General features: G+C 58.4%; 2 protein-coding genes and 1 long non-coding RNA gene across 5 annotated transcripts; 2 read left to right on the top strand and 1 right to left on the bottom strand.

Moving 5' to 3' along the window:
• The first annotated feature begins 206 nt into the window (after positions 1–206).
• Positions 207–4,180, top strand: LOC308487374. Its single transcript, XR_013991690.1, has 3 exons — positions 207–339; positions 1,402–1,463; positions 4,075–4,180. It is a non-coding gene; the product is annotated as an uncharacterized lncRNA (long non-coding RNA).
• A 313-nt stretch (positions 4,181–4,493) lies between these two features.
• ISG20L2 (interferon stimulated exonuclease gene 20 like 2) lies at positions 4,494–10,254 on the bottom strand. Of its 3 annotated transcripts, XM_081025478.1 has the most exons (5): positions 9,978–10,115; positions 9,170–9,433; positions 8,603–8,998; positions 6,619–6,819; positions 4,507–6,001 (listed from the first exon to the last, which is right to left on the bottom strand). In XM_081025478.1, exons 2-5 carry the CDS (start codon positions 9,317–9,319, stop codon positions 5,888–5,890), a joined length of 861 nt encoding a protein of 286 aa, XP_080881604.1. In that variant the 5' UTR covers positions 9,320–9,433; positions 9,978–10,115; the 3' UTR covers positions 4,507–5,887. The 3 variants fall into 3 exon arrangements, with proteins under 3 accessions (XP_080881602.1, XP_080881604.1, XP_080881603.1); XM_081025476.1 differs by having other exon boundaries at positions 4,494–6,001; positions 8,603–9,433; positions 9,978–10,254; XM_081025477.1 differs by having other exon boundaries at positions 8,603–9,433; positions 9,985–10,240.
• METTL25B (methyltransferase like 25B) lies at positions 10,237–16,056 on the top strand. The gene is made up of 8 exons (XM_081025475.1): positions 10,237–10,625; positions 12,698–12,822; positions 12,962–13,154; positions 13,629–13,691; positions 13,927–14,070; positions 14,493–14,974; positions 15,319–15,503; positions 15,786–16,056. Exons 1-8 carry the CDS (start codon positions 10,515–10,517, stop codon positions 15,905–15,907), a joined length of 1,425 nt encoding a protein of 474 aa, XP_080881601.1. The 5' UTR covers positions 10,237–10,514; the 3' UTR covers positions 15,908–16,056.
• The last annotated feature ends 42 nt before the right edge of the window (positions 16,057–16,098 follow it).

The following is a 16,098-nucleotide window of genomic DNA, read 5'->3' as shown; positions in this document are numbered from 1 at the left end:
AAGGCTCCAAGGCTGCCCTTTCCCCAGCCCCGCCCCTTTGCTCCTACCCACTCCACTCCCCTTCAGGAAAACTTCCCAGCTCTCGTCAGCCTCAGGCTGGATTGCCTGCCTCTGCCTCCCTGTGGGTCCTGGGTGTGGGCCCCAGCTCCCACGGCAAGGCCCTCTGCCTTCTTCCTCCTTCGGTCTGGATTGGATCCGTCTCATGGAATCTTTCCAAAGAAGCGACCAAACAGGATTCCACAGAGTGGAAGGGAGTGAAGGGCCTGGCCTTCGCGGAGGCTACCTGTAGCCAGGAGATGCCAGTCAAGTTGAGTCCTGGTGCTGCGGAGCTCGGGACAGGTGAGGGCTGGGCGCAGGGCCTGGGGCCTGAGAGCCTCGCAGCCCTCACTGCCAGAGCTCGCCTCTGCTGCTCGGGTCCCTCGGCTTCCAAAGCTTTGCTTTTAACACTTCACAGTGGAATCTGGTTGGGCCTGGAAGGGGATTAAGGTGTGCTTGCCTGTCCACCCCAAATTCTTAAAAACACGTTTTCAGTCCGCCTCTCCCCCACGCCCCTCTCCAACTCCTATGCGTTCTGTAGACCCTTTCAAAGAAAGCATGGTGCCGCTAACTAAGGCTAGAAGCCGAAGGCATTAAAAGGAAGAAAGAAACAAGAACAGTAAGTCAGTACAAGCAGGACGGGAGGGCAGAGGGGGCAGGGTAGGGCGGGGGAAGACCTGGCTCACCATGAGCCCTGCCCTCCAAGTGCCACTACATGTCACTTATCCACGTCATCTCTGCCTGAGAAAGACCATGCTACCTGTTTGCCCAGTCTGCAGCACACATGGGTCCCCCACTTTTGAGGGCATATGTACTCCCTGAACACTCTTTGGGGGGCCTGTGTGTACAGGCACTCGGGTGGGAGTTGAAAGGCCAAAGATATGGGCCTTGACTTAAACATTTGTCCAGGGATTAACCCATTAAAGATCATCTGTGTATGTCCCCAGCTGGGCCACTTACCATGTCCACTGCCTCGGCTCCTGTCCCTTGCCTAGGTCACAGCAAGAGACAGCATGACTTCTGTCCCCATTCTCTGCCCTCACAGCAGCCACGGGAGTCCCTCCAACTGGAAGTCAGTTCCTACCAGTGCTCTGCCCAGATCGCTGCTCCATGCTTCCTATGAAGCCCAAGGCCTTGCAATCGGCCCTGCGGCTGTCATCGCTGTTACACGCCAAGCTCTCCCCCGCTCTCTGACCCCTACTGCAGCTCCCCTCACCCCACTTACTCTGCTCCAGCTATACTGGCCCCCTTGCTGCTTCCGGAATACACCAAGCACACTTCTGCCTCAGGGCCTTTGCACCTATCACTTTCTCTGGAATGTTCTCCCCCAGATTGTCATATGACTCTCGTCTTCACTTCTTTCAGGTCTCTGCTCAACCGTCACCTCCTCAGAGAAGCCTTCCTTGAACAGCCATCTAAAATCTTAGGTACATACGTCATTCCCTCATCCCCTTACTTTTCTTCATGTCACTTATCAGCCCCCAAAGGAAGGGAGTCCCTGGAGACTTTGCTGGCCTACAACGGTGTCTGGTGAGTGGTTGGGGCTCCATAAATATTTCTTGAACAGATGAAGTGTCAGTGAAGGACTTCAGCCAAAACTAGTGATTGAGCTTGGAAGAAATACTCGGGGTATCTTCGTGAGTACTTGTTTGTGATCTGATCATTTAGTTAGCTGTCCTTCCTAGGTGCATGAAAGAGGTGCTCGGACAAAGGTCAGGTCTGAAAGCGAGAGGGACACAGCCCTGGCCGATGCGGAGACCGCTGGCTGGGAGGGCTGAGCTGTCCATGCTTCTCAGTGATGCCTCAGCCACGCTCAGAAATCCCCGGCCCCCAACCCTTTAAGGTTCAGGCCATGTGCTTATTAAATCTGCTCATGCCCCTGTGCGGCTAACCCAGGCTCTGATCTTCCTCTTTCTCATCCTGTGGCCACCTGCGGGCCTCCCCACATGTCACTCAACAGCTTAGCCTCTCAGGAACTGGTCCCCACCCTTCAGCTCTGAGCCGATCGGATGTTCCCTGGGGACCACAGCCGGCGCAGCCCCAACCATTCTGTATTTGGGCTGCCAAATGATTCCAGGGAAAACATGGTGAGCAGTCTGCAGTGCCCCTGCAGATTCAGGTTCTGGCCTCAATCAGGAACTCCGCTGTTGCAGAGGGCGTTCCCTGGGTTCTCTGTGAGCTCACTCTCCCATCTTCTCAGGGGCCCCAAACTCTTTATTCTTTCCAAGTTTCTGCCCCCTCAAACTCAGCAAATGACTGCCTCCAATTTAAGGAACAATCAAGGTCACAATTCCACTGCCACCGAGGAGCAGCGCCGGCTGCCGTCCTTTCCTGTCCTTTCTGTCCCAGAGAACCAGGGGTGCCTACTGTTGGCCAAGGCTAAGCCTGGGATCCCTCCCCCTACGCTTTCTGGACCCGCTGTAACCTGCCCCTCCTCAGCCATGCGCTCTCCTGGCTGCCTGTCAGCACTTAGGCTTCTCGCTCCTACAGCGACCCTCGTCCACGTCTCTTCAGAGCCAAGAGCGAGCAGTGGGCACCCCCTTCTCTCCTTCACCTCCAACCCCCACTGAGCTTCTGCCACCGTCCCCACCCCCACCCAGACATTGCTCAGATGCAGGGCACCAAAGGGCTACAACCAACAGACCCTTCTCTTTGCCCTCTCCATGGTGTTTGACACAATCTCTGCCCTTCTCGAAAGTCTCCCAGGTCGTCCTCTTCCTCCTGCAGCTTGTAAGGGGGTGTATTTCCCAATACTGGTCTTGACCTTCTCTTTATATGTATGAAAGCCTCATCCCACTGCTGTGCCATTGTCTCTCAGGCTTCGTTTCCAGCCTCAGCTCTCACTCTAAGCTCCAGTCTGGTGTCTCCGACTGCCGGTTGGGCATCTCCATTTGGCTTTCTCCAGGCAGCTCAGCCAGCCCAATCCACACCCACGTCACCTTCCTCAGAGACCCACTCTTCTGCCCACCGTATTGTCCTGCCAAATGGCACCACTGCTGTCCACTGTAATTCCAAGCCCACCGTTAGCCCTCTTGCCCTGACCTCTAGTCTTGCTGATGCCACCTCAGCGTTCAGATGCCTCTTCCCACTTCATTTCTCCAGGCCTGTGTCATGGCTCATCCAAACTATTCAAACAGAACTCTCCCCAGGCCCTTCTGCATCCCGCTTTCCATCTGGCTGCCAGAACCATCTTCCTGATACACACACCTGATCACATCACTCCTGCTTTAAATCCCAGGGACTGGACAGCCAGTGCCCTGGCATTGGTTCACTGGTTTCTCTTCTCCAGGTTGCTGTAAGCAACTAGGGGGCAAAGAACATGCCATTACCCGAGTGCCTGGCACAGAGGGTGCTTCATGACGGACAGGAAGGACCTGTGTCCCCAGATGCGCTGGGGTGTTAAGAGCAGAGTAGGGCAGTGGTGGGGAGCAGAGGTCTCAGATGGGCAGACGGGGCAGGGCTGACTGCCAGCACCAGTGCAACATCAAGGTTAGAGAAGAATCCAGGCCCTTGATGCCAGAAACACCGAGGCCCCAAGCAGCAGTGACTTCATGTCACCAATGCCTATGTGGCAAAACCAAACTTAAAACCTAGTGTCGAGGCAGCTTGCTGTTCCTCTCCTGCTGCCTGGGGTACATAAGCCCTTTGTGACCAAGACAAGCATACATGGGTGAGCCTGGCGTAGTGTACGAGCCTGTCTCGCTAAACTTGGACTTGGGCTGGGCTAGAGTGCCTTGGGGCGAGGTCATCCAGTCCTGTCGATGGTTCCTATGGTCAGTGTCCTCACGTCACACTGGGAATTAAACGATTCCCCCTTGGAGACCACTAGGTCAGTACTTCCTGAGGGAGGAGAGGGGCAGCACTGCCACCTGAAATCTCAGAACACACTCCCCCCCCCTTTAAGGACCTTGAGTAAGGACACATTAGACCACCAAGTGTTAGGTGAACAGTTCCCACACTCGTGTGCAGTAGGGGCCTCAGCGTCAGACGTCATTATGCATGACGAGAATGTTGAGGACAGTTTGTGCTTTGTTGCAGCATGTGCTCTGCTCTGAAGGCTCTTGGATTTAAAGCAGGACTTGCTGACAGGAATGCGGACAGCCGTCTGCAATGGGGCTGGTCCATCGATGAAGCCAGGACCGTGGGGACAGAAGCGTGGAGAAGGAATGGGACTCAAGGATGAGGGATCCCAGGCACCCTGCAGGATGAGCTGGGCTCTGCCAGCAAGTGTGGTGAGAGAAAACACGGAGAGAATGACTGCAAGGTCTTCCGGTCCCCACATTCTTCCTGGTGAGTCAAGTGAGCTCTTTCAAACACTGGGCAGAGACCAGGGGCTGTTCAGAACATGGGGTGGGGGAGGGATGGAGCATAAAACGCAGGTGCTACTTCACCAGGACCCACAAAGCCAGGTTGTTTCAGCAACAGGTACCCTGAAAACTGAACTCGAATGCAAAGTTCCAGCTCGCTGATCACAATGTAATCAAGACTCACTTTTATGTGTCATTTTGGGTGTGGACTTTCTAGATTCTTCCCACCTAGAGGTGTGTAAGGGCACCTGGCACGTCTTTGTGAAGTGTCCTGGACGTTTCCTGTTGGCTCTGCAGGAACCAACTTGTCAGAGCCCAGCAGCTGTCTGTGCGCGCAGGTCCTGCAGCGCAGGCCACGACTGCGGCCGTGAGTCCATTGGCTGCAGAAGTCCCCTGTTCAGGCAGCCACGATGGCGACTCTAGGCCCTGCAGCCAACCGGCCACTCAAGGGGCAGCAGTCCCCGTGTCTAGTCTGCCTTCTCGCAAGACAGGACGCCGACGGGGATGCCCGACAAGGACGCCCGACAAGGTCAGGCCTGTGACTCACCCGCCCGAGACCCAGGAGCGTGTGTACCACGGAGGAAGGGCAGTGGGAGCCGCCAGGCCAGTGTCACCGAGCATGCTGTGCCTGCCCCCACGCCCACTCAAGTCACTCTGGTCACAGACCCTACCCGTGAAGCTGCTTGTGTGGCCCTCGATTTGTCGTAGCGATGGGGACAAGGCACCAGAGCACGAGCTGCCTGATGACTTCCAGCGAACAAGGGCCGTTAGTGCCACCCGAGTGTCTGCAAGCCCTTGCAGGACAGTCTACAAGACCTTGTGACAAAGCGATTCAACGTGAACGCAAAAGGAAAACCCCACACAACTGTTTCTCCATTATAAAAAGTTTTCAAGGGAGTAATCTGAATTTTTAGAGGCTTGCTTTAGCAAAGTCGACTAGAAACCATTAAAACACTTTAACTTCGTTTTTAACCTACCAAGCAGGACCTAAGTTAAATAAATCCTCGACTGCTGTAGGAGATGGCTTTGCTCAGTCAGAAAAGTTGACTTCCACGTCACACACTCTAACCCCAAGAGCTACCCCTCAGCAGGGTGCTTCCTCTGGGAGTCGGGGTGGCAAGAATGGGGTGCCATGACCCAGGCTGCATGAGACTCTGAGGTACGTAGTATGACCACACGGCTTATCATCCCAACAGGGTCCTTGCGAGCGTGAAAGAGCGTGCTCTTAATCACTCAAGAACAGAAGGCGTAGAGGGGACATGGAGCCACCCTAGTGGTAAGGCCGCTGGGGGACTACATTTCCCAGCATGCCCCGTGGCTAGCACCATTTCCGAGGTAAACAGTACAGGGTGGGTGTGGATAGGGACACTTAACCCGACACAGGACACAACTCCCAAGGTGCCGTTTCAGTGGGTATTAGCATGGGTGGTGCCTCTGTCCCAGCAAGGCTAGCTGCAGAGGTGCGGAGCTGGTGGGCCGCCCACGGCCCACAGCTACTCCTGCTGTGCCAGCGGCTCCTGCCCATCACCGGTACCCCACTGCTGCTAGTCTTTTGGGGGGTTCTGGGCCAGGTGTTCTTCCCACTCGACTTCAACCAACTTGTACAGTTCCATGGTGGCCTGGGCGTCCTCTACGGAGGAATGTCCACTCTTCCCGACCTGGACGGGGCAGGAAGAGAAGAGCATGAAGCTAAGAGCGCGTGTTCTCCCTTCTGCGCGGCTGCCCGGACCCCGTGCTGCTGCTCCTGCAGTCAGGGGGCTGAAGGCAGGTCTACGGCGCCTCTGATCTCCAGGGCTCAAGTGCTGCACGTCCTGACTGCTGTCTGCTCTGCCCACATTCTGCAGGACAACGTCTGGAGCACAGCCGGGCCTTCTGAGTCCCCGTCTTCCCCAGTTCCTTAACTCTACGTACGACACGTGTCACCCCCTTATCAGGCAGCCCACCCCTTCCTCGAACGCCACCGTGTGAAATACACACAAGATTCCTGCACCCACGGTGGGGCCCCACACCAGCACCGCCGCCCTTTCTCCTCTGCTCGGGCTGCTACACCCGCCAGGGCTCTTCTCCCTCCAGGTGTTCCAGACACTGGCAGGCAGAGGACACGACTGCTCCCCTGTGCACAGAAGCTACCGGGCCCTCAGACCAACGTGCTTCCGTAAGAGCAGCCCGCCTGGATCTCTCTACAACCGAAGGAACACTGGGGCCAGAGTCCCGAGAGGCAGCAAGCATGGTTCCACTGCAAGCAGCGGCCTGGCAGCATTTGCGGACACGCTACCTGGATGTCCCGGTTCAGCAGCTTCTTGGTGAGATGCTTCAGAGACATGGTGGCATTCTCCGGGCAGTCGGCCTTGCGGTTGAGGGGGGGGATGTGGGATGTGTCGCGAGTGAGGGCCTTGGGGTGGACGTACTGGAGGGCCTTGAAGTCGTTGTGGACAGCGTGCCCCACCACGATCTTTCCTGTGAGAATCTTCAGGATCTGAAACCAGTGCAAGAGGGGGGAGCAGGGCTCGGATGTAGAGCCCCGCGGCCCAGGTCCTCCCAGGCTCTCCGAGAGCCCGCCCGCCGCGTCCTTGAAATGCCCCCCAACCGGCTTTCTTCCCCCTGAACTCCATCTCCACTTGAGGTGAAAGCAGACTTCACAGTGTAACCCTGTTTGGACTTACGTCGCAGTGGTTCCTTCCTCACCTCTCATTAATTTCCACCCGAATGACGGCTTAATTTACCCCCAGTCCCAAGTCACGCTCCCGTGTGAGATGTTCATGTGACTACCCAGTGCCATTCCGGCTGGCTACGTGAAGTCCTTTAACCATTATCATTATGTGGCCCTAGGGACAAAGCTGGGACAGATGGAGTCACGGTGGGCTCCAGGGTGCTGATGCAAGCCCCCAATTTTATGCAAACAGATACGGATTGTTCTTTTTCTTTTTCGGCTTTCGTCAGACTCTCAAAAGGCCACAAAAGATTAAGAAGCACTTATCGACTAAAGCCGCACAGGGAGCTGGTCAGGGGACCCACGCGTGCGCTGCTTTAACAGTCAGTCCTGCGGCTTTCTAGCTCCTCCTGCTCATAACCAGAGGGTACCTACCAGCTGGCCAGGAACCTTCCTTACAGTACATGTGAACCAAGTAACCTCTCACCATTTCGGCATCTCAGAGCATGAGGACACCCCACCAGTGAGGACATCCAAAGGATACGCCCTGCACCGTGAGGCCACAATCGTGGATAATCAGGGCAGGGCCTCCCGGGGGACCCTGGGAAGGGGCCACACTCACCTGGATGGCTTGGTCCCACACCCTGTGGGCACTGGGGCAGTGCGTCAAGCGAAAACCACGTGCAGTGCACCAAGCAGGTATTCAGCGGCCGACGTCACCTGCCCTTTACTGTCCCCCAGCACAAACCCCTGTGAGAGCTGAGCAGACCCGCCCATCTCCTGCCCACCACGCCTCTGCCGGCTGTGCCCCTGGTGATAGGGCATTCTCCCACTCTTCCTTCCAAGTTCTTTCTGAATTTTCACCTCTGATGAACCTCCATCGGACTGTTCTGGCATATAAAGAATGATTGCAACAGTGTCTAGAGAAGGTGAAGAGTGTGGAGCTGACATTACAAGACATAGGCCACGGGCGCCCTCTGGAGGCGTCCCAGGACCAACCCGCCACCTGCCTTCACTCCCTTCACCTCTCCTTTTCTGCCGTTCATTGGCTGTGCTCCCAGGATCGCGCACAGGGCACAGGAGTAGGTCAGCTCGCCATACCAGCCCTATGTCTTTTATCCCCACCACTGCCGGCGACATGTCCCACTTATACAGACAATGCCCAGCTTCTTCTGTCCACATCCTGCCTGCTTCCACAGCAACTGTCCACACCGCCACAGGCTACTTCTGGGTGGAGAAGCCCTTTCTACCTGTTCTCAATCCTAGGCTCCAACTGTACAAACCGTTCCCACGCTGAACCCTCTTTTCTGGCGCGGATGCCCGCTGCTCTGTCCCTCGCTGCCTGTCACTTCCCTACAGATTCTCACTTCCCCAGATTAGTATCCCACTTGGGACCTAAAACAAGTCTTAGCCAACGAGGCTGGTTCCATCAGCTAGTTGGCACTTTCCAGACTTTCCCCACTCCTTGCCTGTTCCAACAGGAAGCCCTCTTCCTCACCTGATAGTGCACTGCCTCCTTTGCTCCCTCCACAATGCTTGGCGCCTTCCCAGGGCGACAGCCTTGGCTGAAAGCGCCGTGGACCCCGCCCCACCCCTGCGCGCCTCTCACCTGGCTCCGAGCGACCTTGAAGGGGGTGGCGTTCACCAGGTGCTGCCTCCGGATACCACTCCACCGGGTGCGGTAGTCCACGACGTGGCAGGGGGGAAGGACGTACTCGTCGTACAGCACGTCTCCGCTGTAGTTGACGATGCTACAGCGAGCCAAGGAACTGACATGTCCCTTGGGTCCTGTGCCCACCATCTCGCAGTCAATCGCCACCATCTTCGTGGGCACCTTCTGGGACGCTCCAGAGCATGTACTCTCTGGATGCGCCTGGGTGGAGTTCTGGGCGGCATTCTTCTGGGGGCCCTTCTTCCGGGGGCGAGCTGGGTGGCTCTTGGTCTTGGGAAGGGCACTCTGGAACTCCCCCAGCAAATCGACTGCAGCCACAAGAGAACCCGCCTTCTGCGAAGGGGCAGGGGTCAGCCAAGGCACCGTTTTCCTGTCCAGGAACTGCTCTGACCCACTGCTGGAGGCAGCGGCCTTCTTTTTTTTTGCAAGGGGAGGGACCTTCCAAGTGCCATCCACCCGAGGGCCCTCCCCTTTCCTTGGAGGTTCTGAGTGCGGCTTAGGCACCTTGCCGGGGCGCTGGTTCTTTTTGTTGAGAAAGCCTCTCCGTTCCAAGAACCGCCGCTTCTTAACAAATTTTTGGTGCTTGGCGTTCCCCTCTACTGCCTTCTTGGGGGGAGGTTCGCCAAAATCCAGATTGAGCAGTAAGGTAGACATGAGGACGGCGGCTGGTGGGACGGCAGTGGGGAAGAGCGGCTTACGGCGGCAAGGACAGACGACTCATGCTCTGCTGAATCCCACACACCAGCGTGGGGGGGCCGGCGGCGTGCCCTGGGGAAGAGAGTGAAGCTGACAACGGGGCCCGCGGGCTCGCGAACAGCGAGAGCCATCTCGGCAGGGCTCAGAGCGGCCCCCGGACGTCCGCAGGGGCTGGCCGTGCGGTGTGAAACGACGGAGGAGCTCCGTCTGCGCCAGGAAGCCCCCGTCCACCAGCCGCGCGGTCTCAGGAACGTCACCTCCCGTCTCCAGGTCTGTACGCCGAGGGCGCCGCGGGGCCGAGCGGCTCGAACCCCGGGTCTGGGAAGCCAGCGAAGACGAGCTCCGCCTTCCGCCCGGGGGGCGCCCGGAACCGCGACGCGCACGGCACACACGACCTCGGCCTGCCCGGCGCGGGCCCCGCACACAGCGACACCCCGCAGGGCCCCCGTTCGCTCGTCTGCAGGTGGAGGGGCCACGTGCACCTGACCCAGGTCCAGACGCGCGCGGAGACCACCTCTGACCCCACGCAGCGGCGGGCGGGAGGCCGAGGCCGGGGGCGCCTACCTCGGCGAGCGCACGGTGCGGACCACGGAGCCCACCCCCGCCGACCACCTACCTCCTACCTGGGCCCGCTGAGGCCGGAAGCGCCCGGAACCGGATACGGAAGTCGGCGCGCGTCGCCGAGGCCCGGCCGGCCGGCGCTCCCGCTCCCGCACCCGCAGCGCCCCCGCCTCCAGCAGCGAGGCCGGGGACTCGGAGTGCGTGCGCGGCGGCGGCGGGGGCGGGCTGCGCTCCCCGGCCCCACCAGCCCCGTGGAGCTACAACTCGGAAGGTGTGCGGACCGGCGACCGCCCAACGGGAACGGCCGTGCGCCGGGCCCCGGCCTCACTTCCGGGAGGGACAGGAAGAGCAGCGGAAGGGGCGTGGCCTGGCGCCTCTGTGGCGTCACTGCTCCGCGCCCCGCCCCGCGCGTCTCCGACGCTGGGGACGTCGCGAGCTGTGACGTCAGGAGGGCGCCTCGGGGCTGCGACTCCTGCCTGGAGCCCCCGGAAGACGGCGTTGGGGGCCCACGCTGAGCGCCTTGTTCCGGTGGCGCCCGCACAGCTGCCCTCCTCGCCGCGTCCTCGCTCCCGGCGCCACCGGCTGGACCCGGATGCCGGGCGTCTCCGTCCGGGGCCTCTCTTACGAGGAGAGGCGGCAGCTGGCGGTGAAGCTCACCCGTGTCCTGTCGCTCTACCGCCCCGTCCTGGACGCCTACATCATCGTGAGGCCACGGGCTGTGGGCGGGCTCCCGGGTGTGTGCGTGGCTGGGTGCCCACGACGGGGGGACGGTCTGCAGAGGTGGCTTCTGATCTCCTGTCCCCCGCGAGGTTGTCGGTCTTTACGAGAAGGGGCTAAAACGGCGGCGACCCCCCCCTTTTTTTTTTTTTTTTACAAAGGACACAAATGTTCACATTTCTAACATGTAGGGTCTTTTTCTGGTTTTTTTTATTAAATTTATTGGGGTGACAATTGTTAGTAAAGCTACATAGGTTTCAGGTGTACGATTCTGTGTTACATCGTCTATAAATCCCACCGTGTGGTCCCCACCCAGAGTCAGTTCTCCTTCCATCACCACATATTTGAACGTAGGGTGTTTTTCGAACCTTTCGGAATCCAGAGTAATAAAAGGCGTGGACGTTGGAGCCACGCGCGCCCCAGCTGCGTTGGACGCGCCCGGGAACGTGGGAGGTGTCCCCGGAGCCCCCGTGTGCGTCCCGCTGTGAATGAATCCCTGGTTGGGAAACGCCAAGGAGCGTGGCAAGTTTGGAGTCAGACAGACTCGGTCTAGAACCCTGCCTCCCGCGCCGTGTTAACCGCGGACACTAGAGGAAAATGCCGCCTCGCCCCGTTTTCTGAGCTGTGAAACGGACCCCTGTCCGCAGGCTCGTTGTGAACAAGCAGTGAGGTGCTGTGGCGGTGGCACCAGCAGTCCACGGGGTTGGGGCCCCCACATCCAGAAGCCGTCCTCGGCGCAGCTCCTCGTGATGTCCCGTTGGCCCCACCTCCAGGAGGGAGACCGAATCCACCCGCCGGTCTCCCTTTCGTTGCTGCCACCCTGGGCCGCGCCACCCACATGGCTCCCCCAGGCGGCTTTCTAACTGACCCCTTGTGGACTTCAGCCCCTCCACACCCAGTGCTTCACAAGCATGCAGACTGATGTCTTCGAAACGTAAATCTGCTCAGGACACTGCCTTGCTTTTAGGTGCTTTGATGAAATCCTAACTCCTTGCCTTGACTCACGGAGCCCTGGGGGAGCCTGTTCTCCCCTGCCTCTGGAACCCCATCCTGTTCATTCTCTCCCACGTTGTCCACACCGCACCTCCACGGGCCTGATGTGCCACAAATGAGGCAGGCCCCTGGGCCTTTGCACTTACTGCTCTGCCGGGAATGCTTTTCCTCCACAGAAAGGCAATGGAGTCCAGTGGTTAAAAGCAAGGAGTTTAGAGTCAGGTTGATTTCAAACCTCAGCTTTTCTGCTTATTAGCTTATAGATTTGGGCAATTTACTTGATTTTCGTATGCTAGTTTTCTCATCTGTAAAATGGGGGATAAACATGGTACATACCTTATAGGATTATTGGGGGGGGGTGAAATGTGTTAATCCACGTAGAATGTTTGGCACGGTGCCTGGCATGTTAAAGTACTTTATAAGTATTTGCTATTTATTACCTGAATTGTTTCACATGCCTGTTTCCTGTTCATCATTCAAGTCTCAGATTGTGTGTCCACTCCTCAGACAGTGTCCCCTCATTATTCTCTCCAAAGTGGCAGTTTTCACCGGCTCCCTCTCCACCCTTAGTTTGGCACTTGATGCTGCCTGAATTTTTTTTTAAATGTAAATTGTGCAAGAGCAAGAGTTTTCTTGTCCATCTGGTTCATTGTAGCCCCTGAGTCTAGAATAGGGAAAGCGTGATGCCTAATCCAAGCTCCAGAATTTGTGTTGAACCAATGAATGATAAAAGTACTTTCAGGCATCTCATGGGTCTGGCACGTGTGATGGTGGGTTACTAAATGGTAACACACTAACACTGCGTGTTAGTCACTGGGGTTGGGGGTGACACCCTCCCTGCCCTTAGGTTCAGGTGAGTGGAGAAAACACACATAAGTAAGTGGGACCCAGCTGAAAGGAGAGGCGTGTCCAGAATGCAGTCTGGGCTCCAAGGAGGGAGGGGGAAGCCAGAGCAGGCTTCAGAGAAGAGGGGGTCCTGCTGGCTGCAGCCAGTCGCCCTGTGTTGAGAGTGGGTGGGGGAGGGTGGGAAAGGTGTAGCCTGTTGATGGTTCCTCCCGTCTGCAGGAATTCTTCACAGACAACCTGTGGGGCACGCTGCCCTGCTCATGGCAGGAAGCGCTGGACGGACTGACGCCGCCGCAGCTGGCTACCCTGCTACTGGAGGTGCCCCGGGAAGGGCACGTGGTCAGGTATGGGCAAGGGGCCCTGTGCTGGGGGGCTCGGCATCGAACCCTGAAGCCTGCCACTGCTCAGTCTCACAGGGCCTTTCTGGGCTGTGCACTTGGACGCAGTGGGACTTCACTGGGGGCCTGGGCCGGGCTATCTCAGGTACAGGTCGGTGTGGCCACTCACCCTGCTGGCCCTGAAGTCCACAGCCCGTGCACTGGCCTTTTCCCGGATGCCTGGGTTTCAGACCCCCTCCGAGTTCCTGGAGAACCCTAGCCAGAGCTCCCGACTCACAGCTCCATTCCGAAAACACGTCAGGCCCAAGAAGCAGCACGAGATCCGGAGGCTGGGAGAGGTGAGATGGCTGCGTTTGGGTGGTGTCTGGGCGCCTGGGTGGGTTCCAGAGATGTGTGCACCTCGTACCACCTGCCGGATCACAGGCCTGTCTGGGTCATTGGAAAGTTCCTTTCCTTGGCAGGCGTACGAAAATCATCTGAGGCTGGTTTGGGGAGTTTTTGGATCCTTCTGCTGGGTTGGTTGGTGGCTGTGTCTGGATTATTGTCTTGTTCTTGTGTTTACATGCTTATCTGCTTGTGGCTTCACAGCGGGGCTCTTGTCCTTGTTCTGTGGGGAGATTGAGAGGAGCAAGGACAGTAGCACGAGCCTGGGGCCAGCACCCCCGTTTTGCTTTCCCTGTCTCATCTCTTCCACGGCACCCTCCCTCTACCCCTCTTCCTCTGCCACCTGCAGCTTGCCCACCCTCATTACGGGTGATGGCCCCGGGGATGAGAACCAGTAGCCAGGCGACCTTTGTTCCCTCCTCTTTCAGTTGGTGAAGAAGCTGAGTGACATCACGGCCTGCACCCAGGTTGTGGATGTGGGCTCAGGCCAGGTGAGCCAGAAAGACCCCTAACGTTCTGGTGGTTTGAATCTTGGGGATAGAACAGGTGGGAGGCAGGTTGTCAGGCCCCAGTCCCAGGGGCGCAGGTGCCAGGAGTGGGGAAGTAAAAGGCAGAATTGAAACCTTCTGGGAGCCCGGGACCCAGGTGTCCAGGCCCCTGATCAAGAAGGTGACAGTGGGGAAGAGCACCTAGCAGCGCGGTCTACCCTCCCTGCATTGACTCCAGGGCCACCTCTCCCGCTTCCTGTCCCTGGGGCTGGGGCTGAAGGTGAAGAGCATTGAAGGGGATCAGAGACTGGTGGGGAGAGCCCAGCACCTGGACCGGGAGCTGCTGCAGACCCTGGAGAAGGAGGACAAGAGGAACCCGCGGGTAGGCCAGCCCTCCCGGCCGCCAGGGCTGCAGGGGCCACATTCCCTCTCGTTTCCACGCGTGAACCGGTGTGGTCCCTATTTCCGCTCCCCTTCTCCCCGAGTCTCCCACTCGCCAAAGCCTCTTCAGCTCCTACGGCCCCCCAGTTACAAGTGCTGTCCACACCGCCACGTCCTTCTCACAACCACCTGTGGAGTGGTCATCAGCTTTTATACTCGTAAATGGGGAAACTGGGACTCAGAGATGAAAAAACTTGCAGTTAATAACGATAGACCCAGAGTTTAATCTCCTGCCCCGCTTCACGGTCCAGCTTTTTTCCCACCTGCCTCCCTGGGAGGGAATAGGACAAACCCTGCGGCCTGAGGTGGCATGGGGACAGCCAACAGGCTTGCCACCTGCCCTGTCCTTTCCTGCTTCCACAGGGGGTGCAAGCCAGCCCTCGCTGCTCTCCACACCATGTGATTCGGTGGGTAGACCCCACGGCCCTGTGTGAGGAGCTTCTGCTCCCACTGGAGAACTCGCCTCGGGGTGGGGCCCGCCTGCTGCTGACAGGCCTCCACGCCTGCGGGGACCTGAGCGTGGCCTTGCTGAGGCACTTCTCCTGCCCGGAGGTGGTGGCCCTGGCCTTGGTGGGCTGTTGCTACATGAAGTTGAGTGACCCTGGCGGTTACCCACTGAGTCAGTGGGTGGCTGCGCTGCCTGGCTCCCAGCTGTCCTACAGGCTGCGGGAGGGGGCCTGCCACGCGCTGGAGGAGTATGCTGAGAGGCTGCAGGACGAGGCCCCCGGCCTCCGGACCCACTGCTACCGAGCAGCACTGGAGACTGCCATCCGCGTGGCCCGGCCTGAGCTGCGGCGGCCAGGCGTGCAGGGGGTCCCCAGGGCCCACGAGGTCAAGATTGAACAGTGAGCCTGGAGCGGGGGACGGGGACGGGGCTTCTGGTTAGCGTCAGAAAGAAAATCAGGCACAGCTTCTCAAAGTCCCTTTAAAGGGGAGTTGTCACTCTTCTATCAGGAGACTATCAAGATTTTTAAGTGTTAAGAATACGGCTGAATGATTGGACTGACTTGGCTGAAATACATTTGTGGGTCAATTTGCTGTTGGACAGACAGCTCACAGCCAGAGAAACATTTAAAATGCAAATTAGGGCAGCAGATGAAGTGATGCTGGAATGGCAGCAGGAAGGGCCACTGAGGAGGGGGAGGGGAGGTTCCCCAAACCCAGCTGAACGCATGCGGCCGACCCACAGGTACGTGCGGCGCGGACTGCAGCGCGTGGGGCTGGATCCCCAGCTGCCCCTGGATGCGGCTGCCCTCGGAGCCCAGCAGGCCCAGGAGAACCGGGTGGTGGCTTTCTTCGGCCTGGCTCTGCTGCTGGCGCCGCTGGTGGAGACACTGATTCTGCTGGACCGGCTGCTCTACGTCCAGGAGCAGGGTGAGGGTGACCTGCAGCAGGGCCCCGGCCCCCGGCTCCTCCTCCAGGCCCCACAGGTCGTCACTGGCTGGCGATTGTCACGCCACCTGCTTCAGTCACCAGTGGGACGGGAGTGGGATGCGTGCATTGTAAGGGAGCCCCCCAGCATTGAGAAGCTCCTCCCATGTTCCTGGTCCCCTGGGGCCTCTGTGTGGGAGAGGGGCCAAGCCTGCCTGCAGGCTGGGCCAGAAGTGGGGCTCGGGGCTGTACCTCTCCCCCTCTGAGCAGCCCGACTCCTCCCAGGCTTCCATGCTGAGCTCCTGCCCATCTTCAGCCCCGAACTCTCGCCCAGAAACCTGGTTCTGGTGGCCACCAAGCAGCCCCTGGGCCAGGCCTTCTCTGTTCTGGAGACTGAAGACAGCTGAGGCAGGCTGGGAAGGGCCCCGAGAGCCAGTCTCCTGCGTCGTCCCTGGGACCCCACAGACCTCGGCTTCATTCCCTCCTCTCCCCACAGGTGTTAGGTAATGCCATGTAAGAGTTTATTTTTAATTTATTAAAAAAAAAGTGCAGTCTTTCCTTCTGTTTCTATTAGGCACAGAGAAGCGCCTGCAGATGT

Source organism: Rhinolophus hipposideros (genome assembly GCF_964194185.1).
Source record: "Rhinolophus hipposideros genome assembly, chromosome: 19".
In the NCBI taxonomy this organism is placed as follows: domain Eukaryota; kingdom Metazoa; phylum Chordata; class Mammalia; order Chiroptera; family Rhinolophidae; genus Rhinolophus; species Rhinolophus hipposideros.
This window is presented reverse-complemented; position numbering and strand designations above follow the sequence as displayed.